The sequence below is a fragment of the Notamacropus eugenii genome, chromosome 3 (genome assembly GCF_028372415.1).
Source record: "Notamacropus eugenii isolate mMacEug1 chromosome 3, mMacEug1.pri_v2, whole genome shotgun sequence".
NCBI classification, from domain to species: Eukaryota; Metazoa; Chordata; class Mammalia; order Diprotodontia; family Macropodidae; genus Notamacropus; species Notamacropus eugenii.
Genome location: NC_092874.1, coordinates 68,801,805 through 68,825,813, shown reverse-complemented (window position 1 = coordinate 68,825,813; position 24,009 = coordinate 68,801,805). Strand labels below are relative to the sequence as shown.

General features: G+C 33.7%; 1 protein-coding gene across 5 annotated transcripts in view; it reads left to right on the top strand.

Annotated features, from left to right (window-relative positions):
• Positions 1 to 24,009, top strand: part of MPP7 (MAGUK p55 scaffold protein 7) — a 287,051-nt gene that overhangs the window by 117,277 nt on the left and 145,765 nt on the right. For all 5 annotated transcript variants that reach the window (XM_072651829.1, XM_072651826.1, XM_072651828.1 and 2 more), the window contains 2 exons: positions 20,219 to 20,296; positions 23,289 to 23,369. In XM_072651829.1, coding sequence (XP_072507930.1) covers positions 20,219 to 20,296; positions 23,289 to 23,369 — 159 coding nt within the window. The remainder of the gene's footprint in view (positions 1 to 20,218; positions 20,297 to 23,288; positions 23,370 to 24,009) is intronic.

The following is a 24,009-nucleotide window of genomic DNA, read 5'->3' as shown; positions in this document are numbered from 1 at the left end:
GAGTGGTTTTAGAAGAAATGGGGTAGTGTTTACATCATTTAAAATCTAATTTAAATCTGAATGAGTGTTTCAAGAGATACTTGTCAGTGGAGTGGTCTTTGAAAGAAAATTATATTGTCCATGTGCAGGGAGCCAGCAGCCTCAAGTTCACACAGTAAACCCATTGGGAAGGTTATGTTACTTGTGTCTGAAATGGTGTTTGCCTTGGGTAGGATGAAGAGGGAAAGTGCCAGACAATGTGAACGATCCATGGCCCCCTGGCCCTACATTGTGGGGAGTTGGGTATCAGCAGCTGGTAACACTCTTTGGCCAATGAAAGGTAATTATTCAGCCAGTTCTTTAGGAAAAGTAGGAAAGGTTATGTCTTACACTATAGTTTACATTTTTCAGGCACAGAAACATGCAGAGCTTTCTGAAGACATGAATTCCTGAGCCTTTGAGTAAAATTGCTACCTTTGTAATGCTTACTCTCCAAACAGTATCCATATGTGGTCATTTTTAGAAGTATGGTAAGATGTTCAAGTATTATATGCATGGGACTGAGGGTGAATGAATGGAGCCTGTTTTTCAAATCTTACTGAAAACTTTTTGAGCTTTCACATAAGTGGCAAATCATGTCCTTTTGAAGTCTACGTTTTAAGTTACTGTAATAGCATAAAATATATCAGAGCTAAATAGTTCCTAAAATATGTGGTTTGAATGATTTTTTCTCCATTTTGATTTTCATTTATATAGGAATTATAGTATGCATTATAAAATGGATGTAAGCAGAACACAACTTAGAACTATCTGATTTAAAATAATTTTACCAGGGGCTGGAGGCCTCAATAATAGTAGCCTTAAATTTATCTTCTTGTGGAGAAAACTGCCACTGCCCAGTTCAGAACCTTTTGGTTCTCCTCCCTTCCCCTCTCCTACCTATTTAGGCCTTTTGAACTGGATGTCTTGTAGACATTAAATTTATGTTCAAGCAGAACTCATCTTTATCCCAAAACTCCTTTTCTGAATTTTCCTAGCACTGTAGAAGGCCCTACTATCCTCCCAGTTACCCAGGTTCATAACTAAGGTGTCATCCTCTACCCTTCCTTCTCATCTTCCTTATCTTATTTGTTGCCAAGACCTATTGATTTTATTTTTTAAAGTCTCTTGAATGACACATTCTTTTCTTTTCTGATAGGTCTGCCAGTCTTCAGGCCCTCATCATGTTGTTCCCAGACCATTGCAGTAGTCTATTTGCTGGCCTCTATTCTTGACTTAGCTTTCAAATTGATCTTTCCAAAGTATTGATTTGACCATGTCATTTACCTGTACGATAACCTGCAACACATTCATATAATCTCCAGGATCAAATAAAAAATCTTCTTGCATTCAAAATCCTTTATAACCTGACCTACTTGTACTTTTTTGGTGTTTTTAGGTCCTACTTGTCCCCACATACTATGTAATCTAGTGATACTGGTCTCCTTTCTCTTCCGTTCACAAGACAACCATCTCTAAACTCTGTGTGTTTTTCACTGGCTAGCTAGTGTCTAGCTCTGGCACCTAGATGACTCAGTGAATAGAATGCTGTGCCTGGAGTCAGGAAGACCTGAGTTCAAATCCAGCCTCAGACACTTATTAGTTGCGTGACCCTGGGCAAGTCATTTAACCCTATTTGCTTCAATTTTCTCATCTGGACAATGAACTAGAGAAGGAAATGACCAACCATTCCAGCATCTTTGCCAAGAAAACCCCAATGGGGTCCTGAGAAGTTGGACATGGACTGACATGACTGAACCACCACATGCCCTATTCTTGGAATTTTTTTGCCTCTTCATCTCTGCTTCTTGGCTGTCTTGAAATCCAAACTAAAAGCCCTTATCCTACACAAAGCCTTCCTTGAGGCCTCTTAATGCTGGTGCTTCTTTCTTTTGATTACCGGCAGATTATACTGAATATATTTTCTTTGTGCATAGTTGTTTGCATGTTGTCTCTTTTAGACTGAGCTCCTTGAGAGTTGAGACTGTCTTTTGCCTTACTTCCTTTCCCCCACATCTCTAGTGCTTAGTATAGTGCTTGGCATATGGTAAGTGTTTAATAAATTCATATTGACTGACAAAAATGAAAACCTTTCTCATAATAATTCACAGAATGATAGGGAGATGCTGGAGGTTAAGGGAGGGTGACATGATTAGCCCTGTTCTTTAGGTTGAACAATTTGAAAGCTAAATTGGGGATAGACTGAGAGATTTGTGACAGAGAGACCAAGCAGCAGCCTGTTGTAATAGTTGAGGCATGAAATGATGAAAGCCTTTATTAGGTTAAAGGCCATGTTAGGGGAGAGAAGAGGGCATTATAAGAGAAATGTTACTTCTCAGATACACACAAAAATATATATATTATATTTATGTATAAAATTGATAGATTTGACTACAGATTATATATGGAGGGGTGTAAAAATTAAGAGTGGGTGACTAGGAGGATGGTGAAACGAGGTCTTCTACACTGATAGGGAAGTCTAGAAGAAGAGAAGGTTTATTGAGTTTAAGATATCTATGGGCCTCCAGTTCAAGCTGTTAATAGGCAGTTGGAGATGTGAGATGGGAGATTATTAAAGAAGTTAATGCTGGATAAACAAATCTGAAATCATCATAATGAGGATCTTAATTGAGTCCTTGAGAACTGATCACCAGGTGACCTGGAGTCAGGAAGACCAGAGTTCAAATCTAGTCTCAGACATTTACTAGGTGTATGACTTTGAACAAGTCACTTAACCTCTCTCTGCCTCAGTTTCCTCAATTTTAAAATGGGAATTGTAATAGCACCCACTTCCCAGGGTTGTTGTGAAGATCAAATGAGATAATATTTGTAAAGTGCTTAGCAAAGTGCCCAGCACATAGTAGGTGTTATGTAAATGCAAGCTATTTATTATTATTGTTATTAATTAGTATTTGAAATAGTATAGAGGGAGAAGTAAAAAGATGAAAGAGCCCTGGGAAATGCCCATATTAGCTGACATGACCTGTACAAAGAACAAAATAAACTGAAGAGGGGTCAGACATGGAGGTCGAGAACCAGGAGAGACTAATGCCACAAAACCCTAGAGAAAACAGAGCATTAAGGATAAGGGGATGATTGGCAGTGGCAGAGGTTGCAAAGAAGTCCAGAGGAATGAGGCTTAGGAAGAAGCCATTAGGTTTGTCAATGAAGAGAGTACTTTCATTTGAATGATGAAGTCAGAAGACAGACTCTAGAGAGTCATCCTGTATCAAAAAAAAGTAAGAGAAAGAATAGAAATAAAATGATTCACAACATCAAAAAACCAAATCTGACAATATTTGCACCATTTCACATCCATAGCATCTCCATGTCTCTTCTTGGGGTCTCAACTTGTACTGTGCAACCTGGCAGTATTGATTTTCTGTTGTCCCTTCTTGTTCGGACTTCCTTTTGGAAGAGGATCAGTAGCATCATGGGTGCTGTCTTCAGTTAGAGTGAGTCAGAGTTTCACATTAGCCTTGCTCTCTATTTCGGAGTCATCCAAGTCCAGTGGCAGGACAGAAGTCAAGATGACTGGGGATGACCTTGGTGTCTTTGATGGCAGACCAGACTTCAGGCACTACATAGCACTTGTTTCAGCCCTGTTCATGGCCGTTGGAACAAATTGATATCATCCATGCATTCCACTGGGAAAAGCCTTTACATGCTTGGGGTAGGCATCACTCTAGCTCACTGACAGGTTTCAGGCGGGTTGGTTACCCTAAACCTGATGTAGCCTGTCTGCTGACCAGGTTGTAGCTGCTGTGCATGCTGGTTCTTGGATCTGCTGGTGAGAATTGGGCAAAGGTAGACACCACAAAGGGCCCATACAGCCCACTAATAATTATTTTCTTAATTGTAGGGGAGGATGTAATATTATCATTTTTTAAAATTTTGCTTAGGGTAATCAGAGAGAGTTTCTGATGCAACTGTGGTACAGTAGAGAGCTTATTTCATACGTATTATTGTCCCTTTCATTTATTCATTCTTCTAAATCTCCATAAAGCTGTCAAGTGCTGGTGACTTGTTTCTATTTACTTTTCCAAAGTTTTCTTTTGTGTCCCATTTCTCAATTTCTTGCTATAGTAACTTGAATCTGAATTAAAAAATTGACTTCCGTAAAAAAAAAAAATTTTAAGCACCTAGTAATATAGCGTTCATGTACAGTATGGCAGGGTACAGGCACTTAGTGATAGAAAGAATCGGTAAATTTAGGACCACCTCTTCTTTCCCTTTCTTTCAATATAGACTTTTATGTGCTTTAGAAATTATTGAAAGTTTCAGAAATGAAGTATTGAAAAGGTATATAGTGTACATTTATTCTGTGAACTGCTTGTCTAGTCTGTTTATGACTGTGAAAGTTTCTCACTGAATCCTGCATGAAATGTATTGATGTTCTAGTTTGCTGTATGCTATTTAGTTTTTGCTATCTTTAATTACCTTTTATGGACAAAATTATTCTTCGGATTTAGTCTTTTGATCAACTTAACATTGTTTGTCAGTTTTCCTTAATTCTAATGTCCACGTTAAATTTTACATGCTGTAGTTTGTTCCTTTTAAAAAATTTACTTAGGCATATATTTCCATTTTTTATAAGGTATTTTACTGGCCCGGATAAATTTTTGTGCCTTACTAGTTCACAATATTGTTTTATTTTTTTAATGTCCTTTTTAAAAAAAGTAGTGAGATATTGTATTTCTCTTATTGAAACAGAACTCTAAAAAGGATTTAATTTTGTATTTGTTTCTAATTTTTCCTCTTTTTTCTAGTCATAGTCTTACTTTAAAAAGCCAACTCTCCTCTCTGTCTTAACTGCAGAATAGAGAGTAATTATTAAATATAATCAGAATCTAATAGGAAACTTCTTTCAGTTTTTGTCTTACAGATGCATTTTGAGGGAGTTTTTTTCGTCGTACTTTAGTTGACTTTGTTTTGAAGAAAACAGATATTTTCATCTCACCCATGATGCTTTTTAGAATAAAGAGATTTCAAAACAAAATAAAATATTAAAATTTCTTGAAGGTGAATGTGTGATTAGAACTTGAGTTTGATTTACCAAGCCCCCATATGAAGGAATTTATTTTGGTTTTGTTATTTGTGAGGCTTATGAAACATGTTATTTTCCTCTCCTCATCCACCCACCCAGAACACTTTCCCATAGGGAAATGCCATAATATCAAGTGACAGGAGTTGAAGAGGAGGTGACACTTGTTTTTGCTTTACTTAGTTGTTGCAATGAATTTGCTAGTATAAGCCTATAAAGTTTTGTGTCACTCTCTGTAAAGCATCACTGAAGGAGGTATTCTTGTTATCACCTGTAAAAGCCAGGTAGAAGTCCTTTAACAATCTCACATTGTTCATTAGTTACTGCACTTAGGTTTTACTTTCTGGACAATCAGAGACTTTTACAATGTAAATATCACTTAAGGCAGCCCATATTCTGTGCTTTGACATGAGGTAAACTCTTTAAGTTAAAATCTTCATTTAATATATTAAGAAATGATTCATATTTTAGGCTTTCAGTTCCATTTCTTCAGTATATTTGAAGTATGACAGCTGTTAATGAACATAGTCTTTCATATTCCTACAAATTTATGTGTACTTCTGTACTCTATATTTTTAAAAACTAAATTTTAAAATAGCTTTACAAAATGTCAAGTATTGTTAAAAGCATTTTAGCTATATTTTTGAATGCCTTATTTGATGAGAAAAATTAGTTCTTTTTGAAACAATTATCATTATACTGAATAATCATCAGCTTTTTAAATCCTTCATGAAGTTTGAGTACATCATCTACTCAAAGATTGTTTTTAAAGAAACTCATTTCATTGCAATGCTAGTAATCAGTTACTTCTTTAAAGCTTAAAACTAAAAGATACTTTTTTGCTTGTATTATAGTATAATATGATGTCATTGGTTTACCTTTTATTTCCTTGGTCTCCCCTTAATAGTGTTGACATCTGTTTAATTTTGAACAGATGTTAGCTAAGTGAGCATTTTGTATCTAGTAATTAAAAAAAAAAAAAAGCTGTCCCAGAATTATCCATTTAACTTTCCCCCCCTACAATGTCTTCTCCATCCACTAGATGGTGCTAAGTGATTAGAACACTTGCTTTACCTGCCCAAAGGGGAAAAAACTGACCTTTTTTCTGGCTTTTTCAATCCTTCAGTTGCCTCATTACTTGGATAGTATAACTCTCCATATATAAAGAGCCAAATTCAGACCAAAATGGCATACATAACCATGACTAGGAGTCTTTGGAACAAGATTCTAGTTCTGCTTTTGCTACTGGCTAGTTGCTCATTCCATAACCGTCATTTTCCTCATCTTTAAATTATGCCTTTTGACAACATCAGAGGTTGGGAAGTGGGGGGGGGAGGGAGGGAGGAGAGTTTGGATTTTGGACCAAGATGATTTTTAAGTTCTCTCCCAACTTTGAATTTTTGTTATTTTTAAGTTAAATTTCCTATTTAAAAAATGTGTGTATTTGTGTTAGAAAAAACCAAAGAAACATCTTCTACCAGTAATATATTAAAATATTCATACTATCATAGATTGTTAAAACATGAAGGGGGCCTAAAAATAATTTAGGTCATCCTCATTTTAGGAATGAAAAAACACAAACCCTTTGAAGGTTAAATACCTTGTCTTGTGTTCCATGCCTCATGGGTTTTCTGACCCTTAGTATTTTTCCTCATACTTTGGCTTTTTTTGTGTTTCAGATTCTTATGACCTGAAATGACTTTATTGATTTCCTTATCTCAGCTGATAAAATCTGTAGTGGAAGAAATGATAATAAAAAGTAATATTTGGTTTGGAAATTCTTCTTTTTTTTAAAATAAGTTTTTATTGCTGTCCTTTGTTTCTTAAATCATCAATTATCCCAAATATCCCTCCCCAGAAAACCATCCCATGTAACAAGTAGTATTTTTTGCAAAGGAAAAAACTATTAGTACAACTGATGGATACATTGAAAAAATTCAAAAACAGGTCCAGTGGGGAATACTTGTAGTCCTTCTACCTCCGTGAAGGGGTAGGTTTGGATTATCCTCTCATCTCTTCATTTGAGTCCTGCTTGATCTTTGTTACATTCACTTTTGATATTTTGATCTATAGTTCTTTCTTTCTATTCACATTATTGTAGTTAATGTGTATGTTGTTTTCTTGACTGTACTTACTTTACTTTGTATCAGTTGGTCTGGATCTTTCCATGCTTCTGTTGCAGTGATCACACCCATCATTTCTTGCAGCACACTCATATTCAGTTACATTTATGAAGATCTGTTTATAAAGTTCTAACCTCTCTCCTGACCTGTGGTCTTGGATCTCCAATTGCATATTACATATCAAATAAGATGTCTTGTAAACACCATAAATTCATTACATCCAAAACTAAATTCAATATTTTTCACTCTAAACCCTCTTCTTAACTTCACTATTTCTAACTCAACATAGACATCAGTCTCAATTTTTTACTCTTTCCCTGTCTTCATATCCAAACATCCATCAAATCCTATTGATTTGATTTTCATGTCCTTCCTATATGGTTCATTCTCTCCTCTCATGCTGCTACCACCCTGATGTAGGCCCTCATCCCTTCATACTTGAACTATTGCAAAATAGGCTTCTAGTTGGTCTTTCTGTTTCAAGCCTCTCCTTACTCCAGTCTGTTTTCCACTCATATACCAAAGTGGCCTTCCTAAAATCCAGGTCTGACCATGTATTCCTTCTGCCTAATAAATTTTAGTGGCTCATCATTACTTGCAGGATTAAATGCAAAATCTGTTTGATAATTAAAACCTTTATAACCTGTCCTCTGCCTACCTTTCCAGTCTCTAAGTACTCTACCCTATGACCCTGGCTTCCTTACTGTTTCTTATACAAAGGCACTCCATGTCCTGATTTTGTCCTTTTCATCTATTGTTCATCTGTCCCTGGAATACTTTACTCCCTGCCTCTGCCTTCTGTCTTCTCTGGCTTTTTTTCATGTCTCATTTAAAATCCCACTTTCTACAAGAATCCATTCTTAATCCTCCTTAATGCTAGTGTCTTCCCTCTGAGACTGCTCCATTTTACCCTGGATATACATAATGGTATAGCTTTTCCTTATTAGAATATGAGTTTCTTGTAGGGCCTATTTTCTTTTTTTTTTTTGGTCTTTGTATCCTTAGTGTTCAGTATCATGCCTTGCTCACAGCAAGTGCTTTTGATTGAGTAATATTTCTGTACTTTCAAGGTAACTGTGTTTACTATATTGGAATTATTGGCAATGGAATGAGCATTCATCTATCAGGATTCTGCTATAATATGTGTACCACAACATGCTAGGTGTTATGGATACAAAGAGAAAAATGAAATATTCCTCATCCTCAAAGAACATGTTATCTCATGGAGGTGATGGCATAGGGAATACAGTATGTATAAAAATGTATGTATACAGTATGTATCAAAACAGTTTTACATTTCATTGTTTTGGGTGGATCAAAAACATTATTTCTTCTTCTCTCCCACCATACCCTTTCCATTCTCCATTTGGCTGTATTGTTATTGGGCTCTACAAAATTAGGCATAAACGTTCTCTTTTAAAAAAAAAAGCCTTAGAATTGAAATATACTTTATTTAGTTTAGTAGAACCTTCAGGATATTTTTAAGCTGCTACTGTATTCAGGTTATTGTTAGAGAATGAAAACATTTAAATTCTTCCCTTTTTAGCTCCATGCTCTTGGAAATTGTTAGTGTTCAGTATTCCTTAGCTTACTATATCCTAAGTTGTCTTCTTTGGGAAGGAAAAGCAGAATTCTTTATGTCTTAACATGACACCATATTATGGTTTTAAATCTGTATGAAAAATTACTACTCAGTAATTCATAGTTTTATAATTTCTGTTCCATTGGCAGGTTTTGCTCTATAAATAAATTAATATTTTTAGGACCTTTATAAATTAATTCAGTTTTGGAAACTACCCTGAAAGAAGCATAAAGAAAGTGAGAGAGAAAAGTGAAAATACATTATCCAGTAGCAACTTAAGATGTGTGACTTTGAGAGTTAGAAGCAAAATTTATTTTGGAACAAGTATGATTTGTTGACTTCGGTCTGAATTTCCTCTGACCACCTAGGGACCTTCTTCCTATAAAGAAAGTCTTTTGTTACAGAGTAAAAAGTGACCCTGGATAATAGAAGCTTTCTATTTCTTCTCTGTGAAGAAGCAGAATGAATTAAAAATGAATATTCTAATTTTCCCACAAAAGTAGACATTTTAGATAACCCTGTAAGGACCAGAAAAGGTATGGTAGCTGTATTCTTCTATACACAACCTTACTTGGAAGTAAAACCTCCAATGTCATCTCTAAACATACATATGTCCCATGTGCGTTTTTGAGAGAGATTATTTAAGAATGTTTCAGTTGTAATTACCTAGGGAAAAACCCCTTATTTGATAAAAACTGCTGGGAATACTGAAAACCAATCTGGTAGAAGTTATACTTAGACCAAAACCGTACACCATATTCCACAATACATTACAAACAGATACGCGACCTTAATATTAAAAACTATACTATTAAAAAATTAGAAGCAAAGCAAACCATAGCTTCTCACAGCTGTGGCTGAAGATGTCGTCTTAACCAAACAAGAGTTAGAGGCAGTTACAAAAGATTAAACAGAGAACTGATTACTGAAAACAGTTTTCAGAAACTGAAAACTAATACATCTAGGATAAGAAGAAAAGGAGTCAAATGGGGAAGAAAAAACTTTGGTAGTAAATTTCTCTAAAGGTTTGAGATATATACATACATACATATGTATACACTCACTTAAACATGTGTGTGTATATATGTATATATATATATATATGAAATCAATAACGTATTTTATTTGATTTACTTTAGTAGAACCTCCAGGGTATTTTTAAGTTATTGCTAGAGAATGATAACACTTAACATTTTTCTCCTTTTAGTTTCCCGTTCTTTGAAATTGTTAGTCCTCTGTATTATTTAGCTTTCTATCCTACGTTGCCTGCTTTGGGAAGGAAAAGTAGAATTCCTTACATCCTGTCGTGATACTATGTTTTGTTTTTAAATCTGTATGAAAATGCGCATTTCTCAGTAATTCATAGTTTTACAATTTCTGTTGCATTGGCAGATTTTGTTATATAAAAAAATAACATTTTTAGGACCTTTCTAGATTAATTCACTTTCGGAAACTACCATGAAAGAAACATAAAGAAAGTGAGATTAAAAATTGAAAAGTGAAAGTACTTTTTATAGTAGTAGCAATTTAGGATGTTTGACTTTTAAGAGTTGGAAGCAAATTAAATTCCCCAGTAGATAAGTTGATATAAGCAAACAGTTCTCAGAAAGAAAAACTGCAAGTATTCGCAGCCATGAGAAAGAATGCTCCACATCATTAATAATAACAGAAATGCACATCAGAATAATGCTGAGGTTTCACCTCATGCCTTATATGCTGGCAAAAATGACCCTAAAGATAGTAACAGTCAGTGTTGGATTGGTCGTGGAAGGATAGCCACACTAATAGATATCTTTCTAAAACACTAATACATTGTTGATGTAGTTGTGAAAAACGTACAACGTTTTTGAAAGCAGTTCAGACTTATGCAAGTAACAGGACTAAAATGGTCAAGTTTTTTGAACCAGAGACTCCATTACTATGCTTTTAGCTAAGAATATCATTAATAAGAGAAAGCTTCAATATACTCCAAAACATTTATAGCAACACTTTTTGTGACAACAAGAATTAGAAACGAAGCAGAAACCTATCTATTGGGGAATAGCTAAGCAAATTGTGATGCATAGAAGTAATGGAATATAACTATGCTGTAAGAAATGGTATGCATAATGAATACAGAGAAGCTTGGATAGGTCTATATGAACTGGTGCAGAGCCAAGAAAACAACATACACAATAGCCAGAACACAGTAAATGGAAAGAACCACTCACTAGAAAATCCAAAGTAAATGTTACAAAAATATGAAGATCAAACAAGGCTCAAATAAATAAGGGAAGACTTTCCCATCCTACCCCTTCATGGAAGTAGGAGATCCACAGGTGTTCCTCCTTGCATGTGTTTTAGGACTTTTTCAATGTATTGATCAATTGTGCTAACAATTTTTTCATTCTAAAAAAAATACTACTTGTTATAATGAGATAGCTCAGAAGGTAGGATACTTGGGATAACTGGTGATATAAGAAACAGAAAATATCAATAAAAACTTATTTTTAAAAATATTTTAGTTGTGATTATTGTAATAGTAGGAAGTAATGGGACATCCATTTTGTTTTATTTTTTTGGAGGGGAGAAGGCAAGGCAGTTGGGGTTAAGTGACTTGCCCAAGGTCAGACAGCTAATATGTGTCAAGTATGTGAGGCTGTATTTGAACTCAGGTCCTCCTAACTCCAGGGCTGGTGCTTTATTCACTGTGCCACACCCCTGGGGCATCTGTTTTTGAGGATAAACAATTTATTTAAAGTAAAAATATTTTTCATCAGTTAAATATATTCATTTTGATATTTTCAAGGTAACTATAATCTCATGTATTGAAATTGTTGACAATTTAACCCAACATTTATTTGTTAAGCTTCTCTGTGTTAGAGTCTCCCAAGGCTCATTTTCTTTCCTCTCTATTCCCTATTCCTTTGTTGACCTCATCAACTCCCATGGGTTTAATTATTATCTCTTTGCAGATAATAATTTGTAGACTTCTAGATCTTACATCTTTCCATCCAGTCTCTGTCTCATTCCTTTCCTCCAGTCCCATATCACCAGGTTGCTTATTGGATATTTCAAACTAGATTTCCTAGATATATCTCAAACTCAGTATATTCAACCCTGAACATGTTATCTTTCCCACCAAATGCAGCTCTCCTTTGAACTTCTCTGTTTTGTTGAAAGCATTAACTATTGTTTTAGTCCCCCTAGGTTTGTAACTTGTGTCATTCTTGACTCCACATGTCCTCTAATCATCTTGCTATTTCTACACTTACAGCATTTCTCCTATCTGAGCCCAACCTTAGCCACTAGATTTCATTTCTCCCCTGGAATTTGGAAGTGGTCTCTCTCCATTACAGTTCATTTTCTGCCTATCTACAACAGTAATTTTCTTAAGTATGCATCAGACCATGTCACTCCTCTACTCCATACACTCCAGTGGCTCCCTATTGCTTTTAAAATATAATACAGACCTATCTGACTTTTAAAACCTGTCACAACTTGACCCTAACTTACTCTTCCAAACTCATATGTGACTCTTCTCTCAGGACTCTGATTCAGCCAATGTGGCTTCCTCTCTGTTCTGTGCTCCAACCCTTCCATCTTCTATTGACATGCCTTTGCAATGGAAATCTGCCATGCTTTCATTGTACTTCCTTCTACCTCATAGATTCCCAAACATCTTTCATATTCCCCCTTTATCACCACCTTCTATGTTGACTTTTTTCCTTTACCCGCAACTGTTGTTGTCCTCTCTCCTTAATTCTCTTGTATTTAACTACCTTACGTTTATTTTGTTTTCATTCTGTATATCTTCCTCCTATATGTGCATGTGGTTTCCTCTGGTGTGATGCCACCTCCTTGAGAACAGAGATTGTTTCTTTGTCTTTTCATCTTTGTTACCTAGCACAGTAACTTATTGGTTTGAAATGCTTGATAAATGCTTTTAGATTGATTGATAGTCCAAAGTAATGATATCTTTATTGTAAGTTGTTAAAACAACAGAAGAAAAGTGTGGATAGTAAAAAAAAAGTGATAATGAAATGGAACAAGACTAGGACACATGGGTAAAAGAAAAACTGTTCAAGCGGAATACTAAATAACATTGGGTTGGTGTTAGCAATGGTGGCTTGATACTAAAATGCACTTGCTCCTAGAATTTGGTTTTAAAATGATTCGATAGAAATGTAGTAACTATTATGGGAAATGGCAGAATAAAGGCTTATAAAAGTAGAAGTTGTAAATATATCAGTAATGAAACATTTCAGCTTTGGGGGGAAACTTTCAGTATGATGCCATAAAGCCTTTCTGTGTATGATGATTATTTGAAACCTATCAGGAAAGGACACACACACACACACACACACACACACACACACAGAGTTTCTCACTAGTCTCTAAACAGTGAGATCAAGCCATTATACATATATGTGTGTGTGTGTGTATGTGTGTATGTATGTATGTACATACACACATCGTTTCAGGTAAAATACCAAATTCTGAAGAACCACAAGATGAAAAGAAATTATAAAAGATGATTTAGCAGTAAAAATACCAAATCAAATGCTTATAATTACAATAGTTTTTACCCTAATTCAAAGTGAATATAACATTTACTTCCATTTGCTCAGTCTGAACTCAGAACCCATGTATGTTTCAGTCATCAGTCAACAATCGTTTGTGTTAACTGTTTACTATGTGCCAGGCACTATGCCAAGTCCTGAGGTTACAAAGGCAAAATTACAGTCCTTAGACTTAAAGATGGAGCAGCTAGGTGACAGAGTACTGGGCCTGGAGTCAGGAAGACCTGAGTTCAAATGTGGCCTCAGACACTAGCTGTTTGACTCTGTGCAAGTTACTTATTCATATTTGCCTCAGTTTGCTAGTCTGTAAAACATGCCAGAAAAGGAAATGGCTAACCACTCTAGTATCTTTGCCAAGAAAATCCCCAAATAGTCACAAAAACCCCCTAATAGAGTCATGACTGAAATGACTAAGCAATAAAAATCTTTAAATAACTTAACTTTTAATGGGGGATATAAGCATGTACATAAAGGTGAACATAGAAGATATATGCAGTGTAATTGGAAGGTATTCTTAGAGGAAAGGGACTGGACAGAATCATCACAGGAACCTCAAGTTGAGGAAAGCTATCAAAGCTGAGAGTCATAGTTGAAGAGGGAAGAACATTTTAGTACAGGGCACAACCAGTACAGATACACATTCAGGGGGCAGAACGTTGTGTGTAAGACATACCAGGTGGACCACTGCAGCTGGATCTTAAGGTGTATGAGAAGTATGAGGAGTCTAGAAAGGTAGGAAAGGTCTACTCTGCAAAGAGCTTTAAATGCTAAACAGAATTTTATCTTTGATCCTGAATGTAATGATAGGGGGCCATTAGAGTTTATAGATTAGGAAGAAGATGTGGTCAAACCTGTGCTTTAGAAAATCACTTTGGCAACTGAATGCTGAATGGATTGGAGTGGGGAGAAATTTGAGTACCTTGAATATAGTACTTGTCTTAATCTGGAATCTTATATTGAAAGTATAATCTAGCAGGTATAATTCTTAAGCAGAAATGTCAGTGTGGACATAACATAATTCAGATAACTAACCAAATAACTGAATTTTGTTAATTTGTGGTAGGTTAAAAAACAATCAGTGATAAGGGTCAGAAATTCATAAGGATTAGCCCCTAACATTTTATTTCTAAATTTTACTTTGTCAGAACAAAGTACTCAGTTCTTTAAAACATAAACTGTATTCTATTTCTTTATTTCTTTTGAAGTGTTTTGTTTTTGTTTATAGTAATTCTCAGATTTAGCTTGAATTTAAACAAAGTTTCTTCCTAGAGTTAAAATAACCTAAATTTTTTTTATCTACACTCATAATTAATTACAGCATATAGTTTAAAACACAGAATCTTGAGGGTGGAAGATCCTTCATAAAATATTCAGTGGAACCTAAGGATAACTGCCAAATTATACAGACAAATTAACATTTCCATACTTTGTTTTATCAAGGTGATAGTCACCGGCCAACTTATATAAGGTCTGCCATTGCCATATATCAAGTCTGTCTTGTGTCTACCTTCTTTTATGTAATGTGATCTATGTTTACTTTAGTTTTTTTGTAGCAAAGATTCTGATAATTTTTTTTTATCATTTTGAAGCTTGATAGCTTTCAGTGTACTCAAAAAGGCATTATAAATTAAACATTGTGACTGTATTGGTTATTAGAATTATAGAATTTTAAATCTAAAATTAAGTTCAATATTCATTGTTTACTTATAGTTTGCAAGGCATTGCTTTAGGGGCCTAGATTACATAGATAATAGTCCCTAGAAAGAAGTTTATATTCTATGTTGGTGTTGGGAGGTGTTGTGGATGAGGATGGGGAATTGTCGTAAAACCTTAAATTTAAACATGGTAGGCGCCATTGGAGTTATCTAGTCCACTGTCCTTATTTTACAGAGAAATGAAGTGGCTTAAACCAAGGTCATACAAGTGGTGGAGAGCAGAGCTAGAACTGGAATTCAGCTATTCTGACTCCAGATTCAACATACTATGCTGTCTGAGGATGGAAGCAGAGATGATAGGTGAACAGTACTAAGGATGTATAGATAGAAAGATATGTGTGTATACACACACACATATACACACACATATATTCCTTCTACTAGGGTATAGAGCTGCAAAGGTTGAGATCCTTTATGTCCTTCCTAGTTTGCTAGTTTTTAAAAATAGATTGTTTATTACTGTCTGTAGTTTCTGTTTTGCCTGTATTTCTTCCTGTTTGAGCCAACTAGATAATTCAGTGGATTGAATGCTGGATTTGAAATCAGGAAGACCTGAGTTAAAATTAACCTCTCTTTGCTTCACTTTCCTCAACTACAGAATTGGGATGATAACAGCACCTGCCTCCCAGAGTTGTGAGGATCAACTGAGATCAGATGAGAACAAATTATGGAAAGAACAACTGTGTGAAATACAGTGACTCTTTAGAGAAAGCATAGCAGAATTCTGAGCTGTCACAGTAGTATGTTTTTATGCAAAAATGAGATCCTCAGTGTATATACATGAATAAAATATAGACAGAAGTGACTTCTTTAATTAAAAATCAAGACTCCAACATATAAATCCAAAAGAAGTACAAAAGGAGAAATTCTGAAAATTAGTAATGTGGATAAATTGGAAACCAAAAAGAATATAGAACTGTTAGATGGAACTGAAAGATGGTTGCCTGAAGAGATTAACAATGAAACATTTCATCAATCTGATTAAAAAGAATAGAAAGGAAAATCAAAGGAAGTCATAGATAAATAAGATAAAAGCACACCAAACTCATAAGAAAGAAATGATGATCAGAACCTATTACACACAATTAAATACCAGCAAAACTGGATACTAAGAAGAAGTAATGTGATTATCTACAAGGGTATAGACAATCCATAATAATTGAATATCTTAATCCAGTCTTCAAAAAAAACTTGAACTAGCTGTAAAGGAACTATCTGGAGAAGAAAAAAGCACTTTCAGTTCTTATTTCTGTAGTGAGCATTACCAGAATTAATAAGGGAGACAATGACCATTTCCCCCCTTAGCTTTTATCTTATTGGAAATATCTCTAGAATTTCACAATTACGGATATTAATTCTTGGTTTTAGTTACATTCTATTTACCACTCTGTATCTATTGTAGAATTTTTTTGAATGTTGTCGATTTTTTTCCTGTATCTACTGAGATAATCATGGATTATTAGGACCTATTTTTAATATGATTATGTTCATTGTTTTCCTGATATAAATGTAATTTGAATAATTAATGATTTGTTAGATGAATTTCTGTAGTCTGGCAGGATTTGTTTGAAAATTTTGGAATTGAAATTTAAGTGTGAGTGTGTGTTTTCCAGTGATATAGGCAGTTAAATGGCACAGTGGATAAAGTGATGGAATTGCTAGTTCCTTTATAGCCATATTGCTTTCCTTTTCTGAAATTGGGTTAAGAGTTCAAATTTGATGTTCTCTTAGTTTGGGTAGTTGGTACTTTTGTAAGTAATGCTCCTCCAGATTTTCCATTTTGTTCATATATAACTGTATAGTAAATTCTGATTTTTTTTCTGTTTGATATGACTTGACCTTCATTTCTTATTTTGTCAATTTGATTTTTATTTTAACCAGGATAACTAAGTGGTTATTAATTTTGTAGGTCTGCTGAGAACCAACTTTTAATTTTTGTTGCATTATGGTAATAATGGTAATGGTAATATGGTAATAATACAATGTTTACAAAATTCTTTTCATGTATTATGTCATTCTGTGCCCAGAATACCCCTGTCAGGGAGGTGTTATTATCATCCACAATTTAGAGTTGAAGAAACTGAAGCCAAGAGGGTGAAGTGCCTTGCCAAGCATCACACAGCTAACGTCAGAGACAGGATTTGAACTTGGGTCTTCCTTTCTCCAAGAATATAATTCTCTTCACTATGCTACTTAGCTGCCTACAGTATTTCCTTTTCCAAATTGCCTTTTAATTTACAAGATTTCCTTTTTGTCCCTATGTGGGCTTTATTTTCTTTTTTTAAATGCATATATTCAATTTATTAATCCTTTTAAAAAATGTTTCACTATATTTTGTTTTTTAACAGCACTATTACATTTCTTAGTATGTTCTTCATTGCTCCCCACCCCAGAGACTACTAGTCCTTGGTATAAAACAGTAAAAAAAGCAGAGATGGGGGGGGAAGTTGGGGTGGGAAACAATTAATGCAAAATTAACCAACATTTTTTAAAAGTCTCGTAATATATAGTGTCTCATACCCATTCTCCCCTGCCTTTGCAAAGGAATGGAAGGGTGGTGTGTATGTATTTATTTTGTATATGTATATACATGTACGCACATGTGTGCCCATGTACACATATGTGTGTATGTGTGTTTATGTGTAAGCTTGTATATGGTGGCTTAGCTTGATCATTTTAATTTCCCAGTATTTGGTTTTTGTTTAGTGTTCTTTCCAATTGCATTGTAGTCACTGTACACAATGTTTTCCTAGTTCTGCTTATTTTAGTTTGTATTCTATATATCTTCCCATAAATCTCTTTTTATCATTTTCATAATTTCTTATTGCCCATTAAAGTTGCAGTATTTTCAGTATTGGTTTGGCCATTCCATAATCAATGCATTGTTACTCCAGAATTTACTTTTTAATAACATGATTTGCTGAACAGATGGCATGAGTTCACAGTGATTTCTCCTGCCAGGCTATAGATAAAAATCAATCAGTGGATATCAGAAATACTTGGAAATTTTGAGATTAGAGCTGTCATATAGTTGAAACATAATTGTTATATAATATAATTAATATATCTGGTAGGTTCCCTTTTATTGGGGGAATTTGTTGTTGTGCAGTTGTTTCTGCCCCTTCACACTGGGTTTTGTTGGCAAAGATACTGTAGCACTTTGCCATTTCTTTCTCCATTGGATTAACCAACAGAGATTGAGTGATGTGCCTATGGCCTCACAGCTTGCTTGAGTATCTGAGGTAGGATTTGAACTCAGGTCCTCCTGACTTCAGGTGCTTTAATGATTGAACCAACCGACTGTGCCTCATTATATACCAGTATTGGGGCATAATATATTTAAGTACATTTTTATATGTTTCAATTCTTGTGTAATTTTTTTTGTTGCAAATTATTCTCTTAACAAGGGCAAATTTACGTAAATCAGAATTCAGAGTATTTCAGAGTGCTCTCATTATTTATGATGCACTTTTAACACTTATTTTAATCATTTCTTCCTAGCAGCTCCTTAAAAGAAAATACAATGAGATGAAATATATAGGAAATGTAAGAATAGTAACATTTTGGGAACATAGAAAATGTGCAAAAGGATTTCAAAATAGCAATATCTCTCAGTAGGGTTTAAAGGGTTTAGGTACTAGAAAGTAGAATCAGTATAATAAAAGGTAAATTTTTTAAATTCAAGCAAATGACAAACAAGTTTAGAAATTCATTAGATTACTCTCATCAGAGTTCATAATGTAGCAGTCATTTTAAAAAATTAAGTTAGGTTTCACATTTAACTTAGATTTTTGATGTCTTAGCTCATCAAATCTTTCTGTTTTCTTTTTATTGTGTCTTTCATATTATAACTCATTTTCATGTAGATAAAAGTTTAGCTTCTACTATTTTAGTTAAAAAAAGGAAAGAAAAAAAAACAAATGTAGTCCATCACATTCTTAGTAAAGCCATCAGGATTTCAACTTTTTTTTCCTTACTATGCGTGTATTCTTCATTTCCAGAAAGTATTAAGATTTTCTTATACCCAGTAGTTTCTTGTCAATAAAGAAGTGATGTTGATTTTGTATATGTTCTAAAAATTATTTTTAAGCTGAGTACAGTTGAAGCCTATCTGACTGGAGAAGGCATGTGTACCAACTAAACACAAGAAGTGTGAAGCTAGAAATGTTATTTACAGGGACAGTACACAGGATTCTCTTTGAATTTCTACAAATGAAGGTTAATAGCATAAATTAACAGAAAATATTTAAAAACACAGATAAGTGAAATATGACATTTAAGTAATACATTTGTTAGTTTCTTCTGTTAAAATTTGAAGGGAGTTTCTGTAACAGATTTGCAAAGAATGAAGATATGCCCATTTAAATATTTATGTTTAACATATAAATATTACATATATAATATAATTAAATAATATTAATTTTAAAATATAGGTAAAATTTATACAATTAAAATATATTTAAAATTTCTTGAATAATGAAAGGTTTTCTCTTGTTCAGTCTTGAATTTTGTTCACTTTTTAAAATAATTTAAAAATATGAAATATGTATACGTTTTACATTATAGTATGTGTTATTCTTAAATCTTAATTATTCTTATATCGTATTACTCTAGGAAAATATATTTCAAATTTTTACAGTCAAGAAAACTGAAAATAAGTGAAAAATAATTTGGCCAAATTATTGCTTCTTCATGGAAAATTAGTATTCAAATGATCAATACTACAGCTTAAAAAATAACAGTTTTAATGAGAACTTCTGTTGCATACCAAGTCTAGTCAAAATATGTGCACTGGGTTATTATTTCACTTTGTACATAATAATTAATGGGTTTAAAATATCAATTTTGGATATTTATGATTTGTGTTCTCCAAAGCTTTATAAGATATTGGGGATACTTGAAATATCATGCTAGAAATAGGGACCTTAGTAATTTTTTAAAAAATCATAAGCATTAGTTTTTTTGTGGGTTAATGTCCTGAACATTTTTTCCATCTGATTTCATGTTCTTAAAACTCTAACAGGATTTGAAGGTAAATTACATGTTCATATATACCATGTTGTTCTTCTGTGAAGGCATTTCTTTTCTATAAAACATTAAACTAGTGTGTGCACAAAAGATTTGTCTTGTGCCATTTGCTAACAAATAAATTTATTTCTCTAATTGTTTTATAGATTCATGAAAAGTTACACTACTATGAGAAACAGAATCCTGTGCCCATCCTCCATGGTGCAGCAGCCTTGGCAAATGATGTAAGTGCTCCTTGCTGAGATCACTGGTACTTAGCCTCCCAAAAAACTGTCTGTTAGTAGAGACAGTTTAAGTTAGCATCTTAGTGCAAACATGTGAGTATAATCCTCAGAGTTGAAATCACAGGAATCTATAAATGTTTCCAAAGGTCCTGTCATCACTGAGTATGTTGTGCTAATATTACTTTGATTTTTATTCACTTTTCTGTTCCAAAAACATAGTTCCTAGATACCTTTTTGTTCTCTTTTGGTAACTACGTAATATAACTTATAGGGTTGGAACTCTGTAGGGAAAAAGAAACCGTCAACTATTAGTATTTTGAGAAGGTTGAAACTGTCAACTATTAGTATTTTGAGAAAGTCACAGACAAGAGGAATGCTTTAGAAAATTAAAGACAAATGAGATGGCCATATTGCTGACAGAGCAAGAAAAATGACAGCTAATACTACAGAAATGAGGCATATAAAATAAGTAAAAAAGAATTACCCATTATAAAACACAGTAGTGATTTATGGATACTATAGCTTTCCAAATTTCCATCATGACCAAAAACTCAAGTGGTAGGCATTGATGGAATAGTTAATTTCCTGTTACTATAACTGCTCTTTAAAAAGGGGTTGGGGGAGATGTGATATGCTATTTCTTCTCCTTTCTCAGGAATTTGGATGAATTCTGCACACACCTGGGTAAATTATGAATGAGGTTAAACTAGTCTAGATAGAGAAATACTTGCAGTAAAATGTAAGCTACTTGAGGGTAGGGACTGTGTCACCTGTTGTACTTTCTATCCCTATAGCTTAGTGCAGTCCTTGGAACTTAGTAGATGCTTATGCTTAATAATGCTTGTTAACTTACTTGATTAATTGAATAAAATCTGGCTTGCTATTATTAGTCAAAAATTTTTTTTGTATTAGGAAATGTCAGCATGTAATTGAGCTCAGTTGAAACATAAGTTAGAAAAAAACGTAGAATATTTGAGTAGGTTTGTGACTTTTCGGTAGTAGCATAGGAAATTTATACATCTAAAGCATTAGTGGTTGTAGTTAGAATCCATATAGATGATGGCTTTTTCAGACAGTAACAGTGTTTGACTGCAAACTATTTCCCCACTTCTATTTTTTCATCTACAAGCAGTAGAGTTGGCTATTATTTAATGGAGAACTAATTCACTTGCCAGCAGTCAAGTGATTTTTCCTGTGTGCATGTCTCACCTGAAACTTCTACCATGAAATCTCACAATGTTTTAGGAAAAAAAGCCTTTTTAAAATTAACGTGAATAAGATTAAAGTGAATTAAAGGTGTTATAGCCCATTACCTTGTGCCTTTCCAAAACAGCACTTTACACATAATCTTTTAAAGACAATCAAAATGTTTAAATTTTCATATTTGGGAAACATTTTGTTTATTTTACAATATAATTTGAAGCTTTAGGCATCTTAAGGCTCTTATATGATCAGCTCAATATGAAACCTAACTTAAAAGCCACTTTAATATACAGTAGACTCCAAAACTTGTGGTAAAATAGAGTGCTAGGTAATTAATTATCAATAAAAAATTAACCATATTATCATGAAATTAATTCATCAGTAAGCATTTACTAAATTCTTAGAGTCTTTGGATGTTCTTGGTGTTGGAGAAGTTACAAAATTAAATAAGATATAGTCCCTGTGCTCAGACTTTAAAGTTTTTGATGGAATAAGACCGTAATACCATAATTCAATATGCATGATACTGCTGTGTGAGGTTTGAGGGTGAAGGATTTTACTTAGGGGAAGTCATGAAAGGCTTTATACAGGAGGGCACAACTGAGTTGCTAAAAGAGGGAAAAGAGCATTCTAGAATGTGAGCTAAGTGCAAACAGCTGATGTTTAGAGGAATATCTATTTTTATTGTAACAGTAGTTTTGTATGGTAGGGAGTAACTTCAGATAAGACTGAAAAGATATGGAGGGTAGAAGTATGGTGGAAACTCAGATAAAGAATATATTGAACCTCTGTGTTTTTTATAGTTATAAGTAGTGATTTTTAAAAATAATCAAGAAAATTTTATGTTACCTGAAAAAAGTGAGTTGTCTTATAATATGTAAATTTCTTTTAAACTATATATTTCTCTTCAAAGGTATTTCATCTTTTCCTCTTAATGTTAAGGAAAGATGATACACACTTAAAGATAATTTTATCTTAAGAATCATTAGAACTAAATTGAAAATTTGTATCTATTTTAAAGAGCTTTTATTGCTAAAATAGCCTTTGTAATATAGTATCTAATATGTCTGTCTGTCTGTCGTCTATACGCATACAAACATACCATTCACACATACTACTTAATGTTAGAATCTTTTTGGAATAATATTCCTGAAATTGCCTTTTAAAAAATCATCTTGCAACATCTTGCAGAAGTAAAATATTTGGAAGCCTAAATTGGTATGTGTCTTGGTTATACAAAAGTTCTTAAAGAATAGATTCTGAGACAGGTTTAAGCACCGTGCTGGGATTCTTTTTATTTAAACCACAAATTTTAGGTACTTAATTAGCCTAGTCCTTCCTTACCCTAGTCCTAAACAGCCCTGCTTCTGTAGGTTTTTGGAAGCAGCGTAGTTTTCACCACCTCATTCAGAAGCTGTTTTTTAATAGACAGTGTCAAAGTTTCATCCAGTCCTTTTTATAAGTAGTCCTTTGTCTGCATGCAAAGGACCATTCACTTAAATAAAGTACTGGGATTTGCCTTCATTGCAGTAAATCAGTATGTGATCTGGCTGCACTATTGCCAGATACGATTACTTGACTGAAACTGAATTTAACAGCTTGGCTTAAATTGATCTGCTGAGGAACCAAAAAGAAGAGCAGTGATTGATAGTCTGTTTTTCTTCATACTGGCGTCTGTTTAAACACATTGTAAAGTAATAACCTTGAACTAGATAGATTCTGAGTTTTCACACCCTCAGTAAAAGTGTCCTTGTTAATGTTCTTGGTGTCAATTCAATCTCCCCTACAGCTGGCTGAAGAGCTTCAGAACAAGCAATTGAACAGTGAGATCCAAGAGCTGTTGAAATTACTGTCAAAACCCAATCTCAAGGTGAGGACATGTTATACCTGATATATATATGTCAAAAGTGTCTCTTTTCCCTACACTGGACAAGACTTTGTTGCTTCAGGAAGCAGCTTTAAAATGTAGTTTTAAAGAGAAGAAAATATATTAATAGTAACAGTCTATCAAAGGAAAAGGGAATTGATAATTACTTTTGGATTAGAGTATTATAACAAACCTAACAAAAATACTTTAGTTGGGACCTCTGGATTTTATTTAGACTTTTTGGGAAAAAAAGCAGTATAAATGAAATAGTTTAACTTCAAGATCAATGCTTTTCATCTCTTAATTACTTAAATTATATAATTTTATTTTAAATAATAAATTTAATAAATAATTAATAAACAAAATAAAAAATTAATAATTAATGAAATGAATTTAAAATAATAATTTTATTTAGGTTACCTTTACTTGGGCAGTTATTAGTGATATTCCAGTCCACTGAGATAATGAACCTGTCTTTCTGTAGTGTCATGTTTTTATATAATATTTTTATACAGTAGCTTTCCTCCTCAAATTGACTTCTATCATACTTGTTATCATACTTCTTGTTCCACAGGTAATAATACTGTGCAAAAGTTTTGAAAAATGCCCTTCCTTCATTTAAAATTAATCAACAGACATTTGT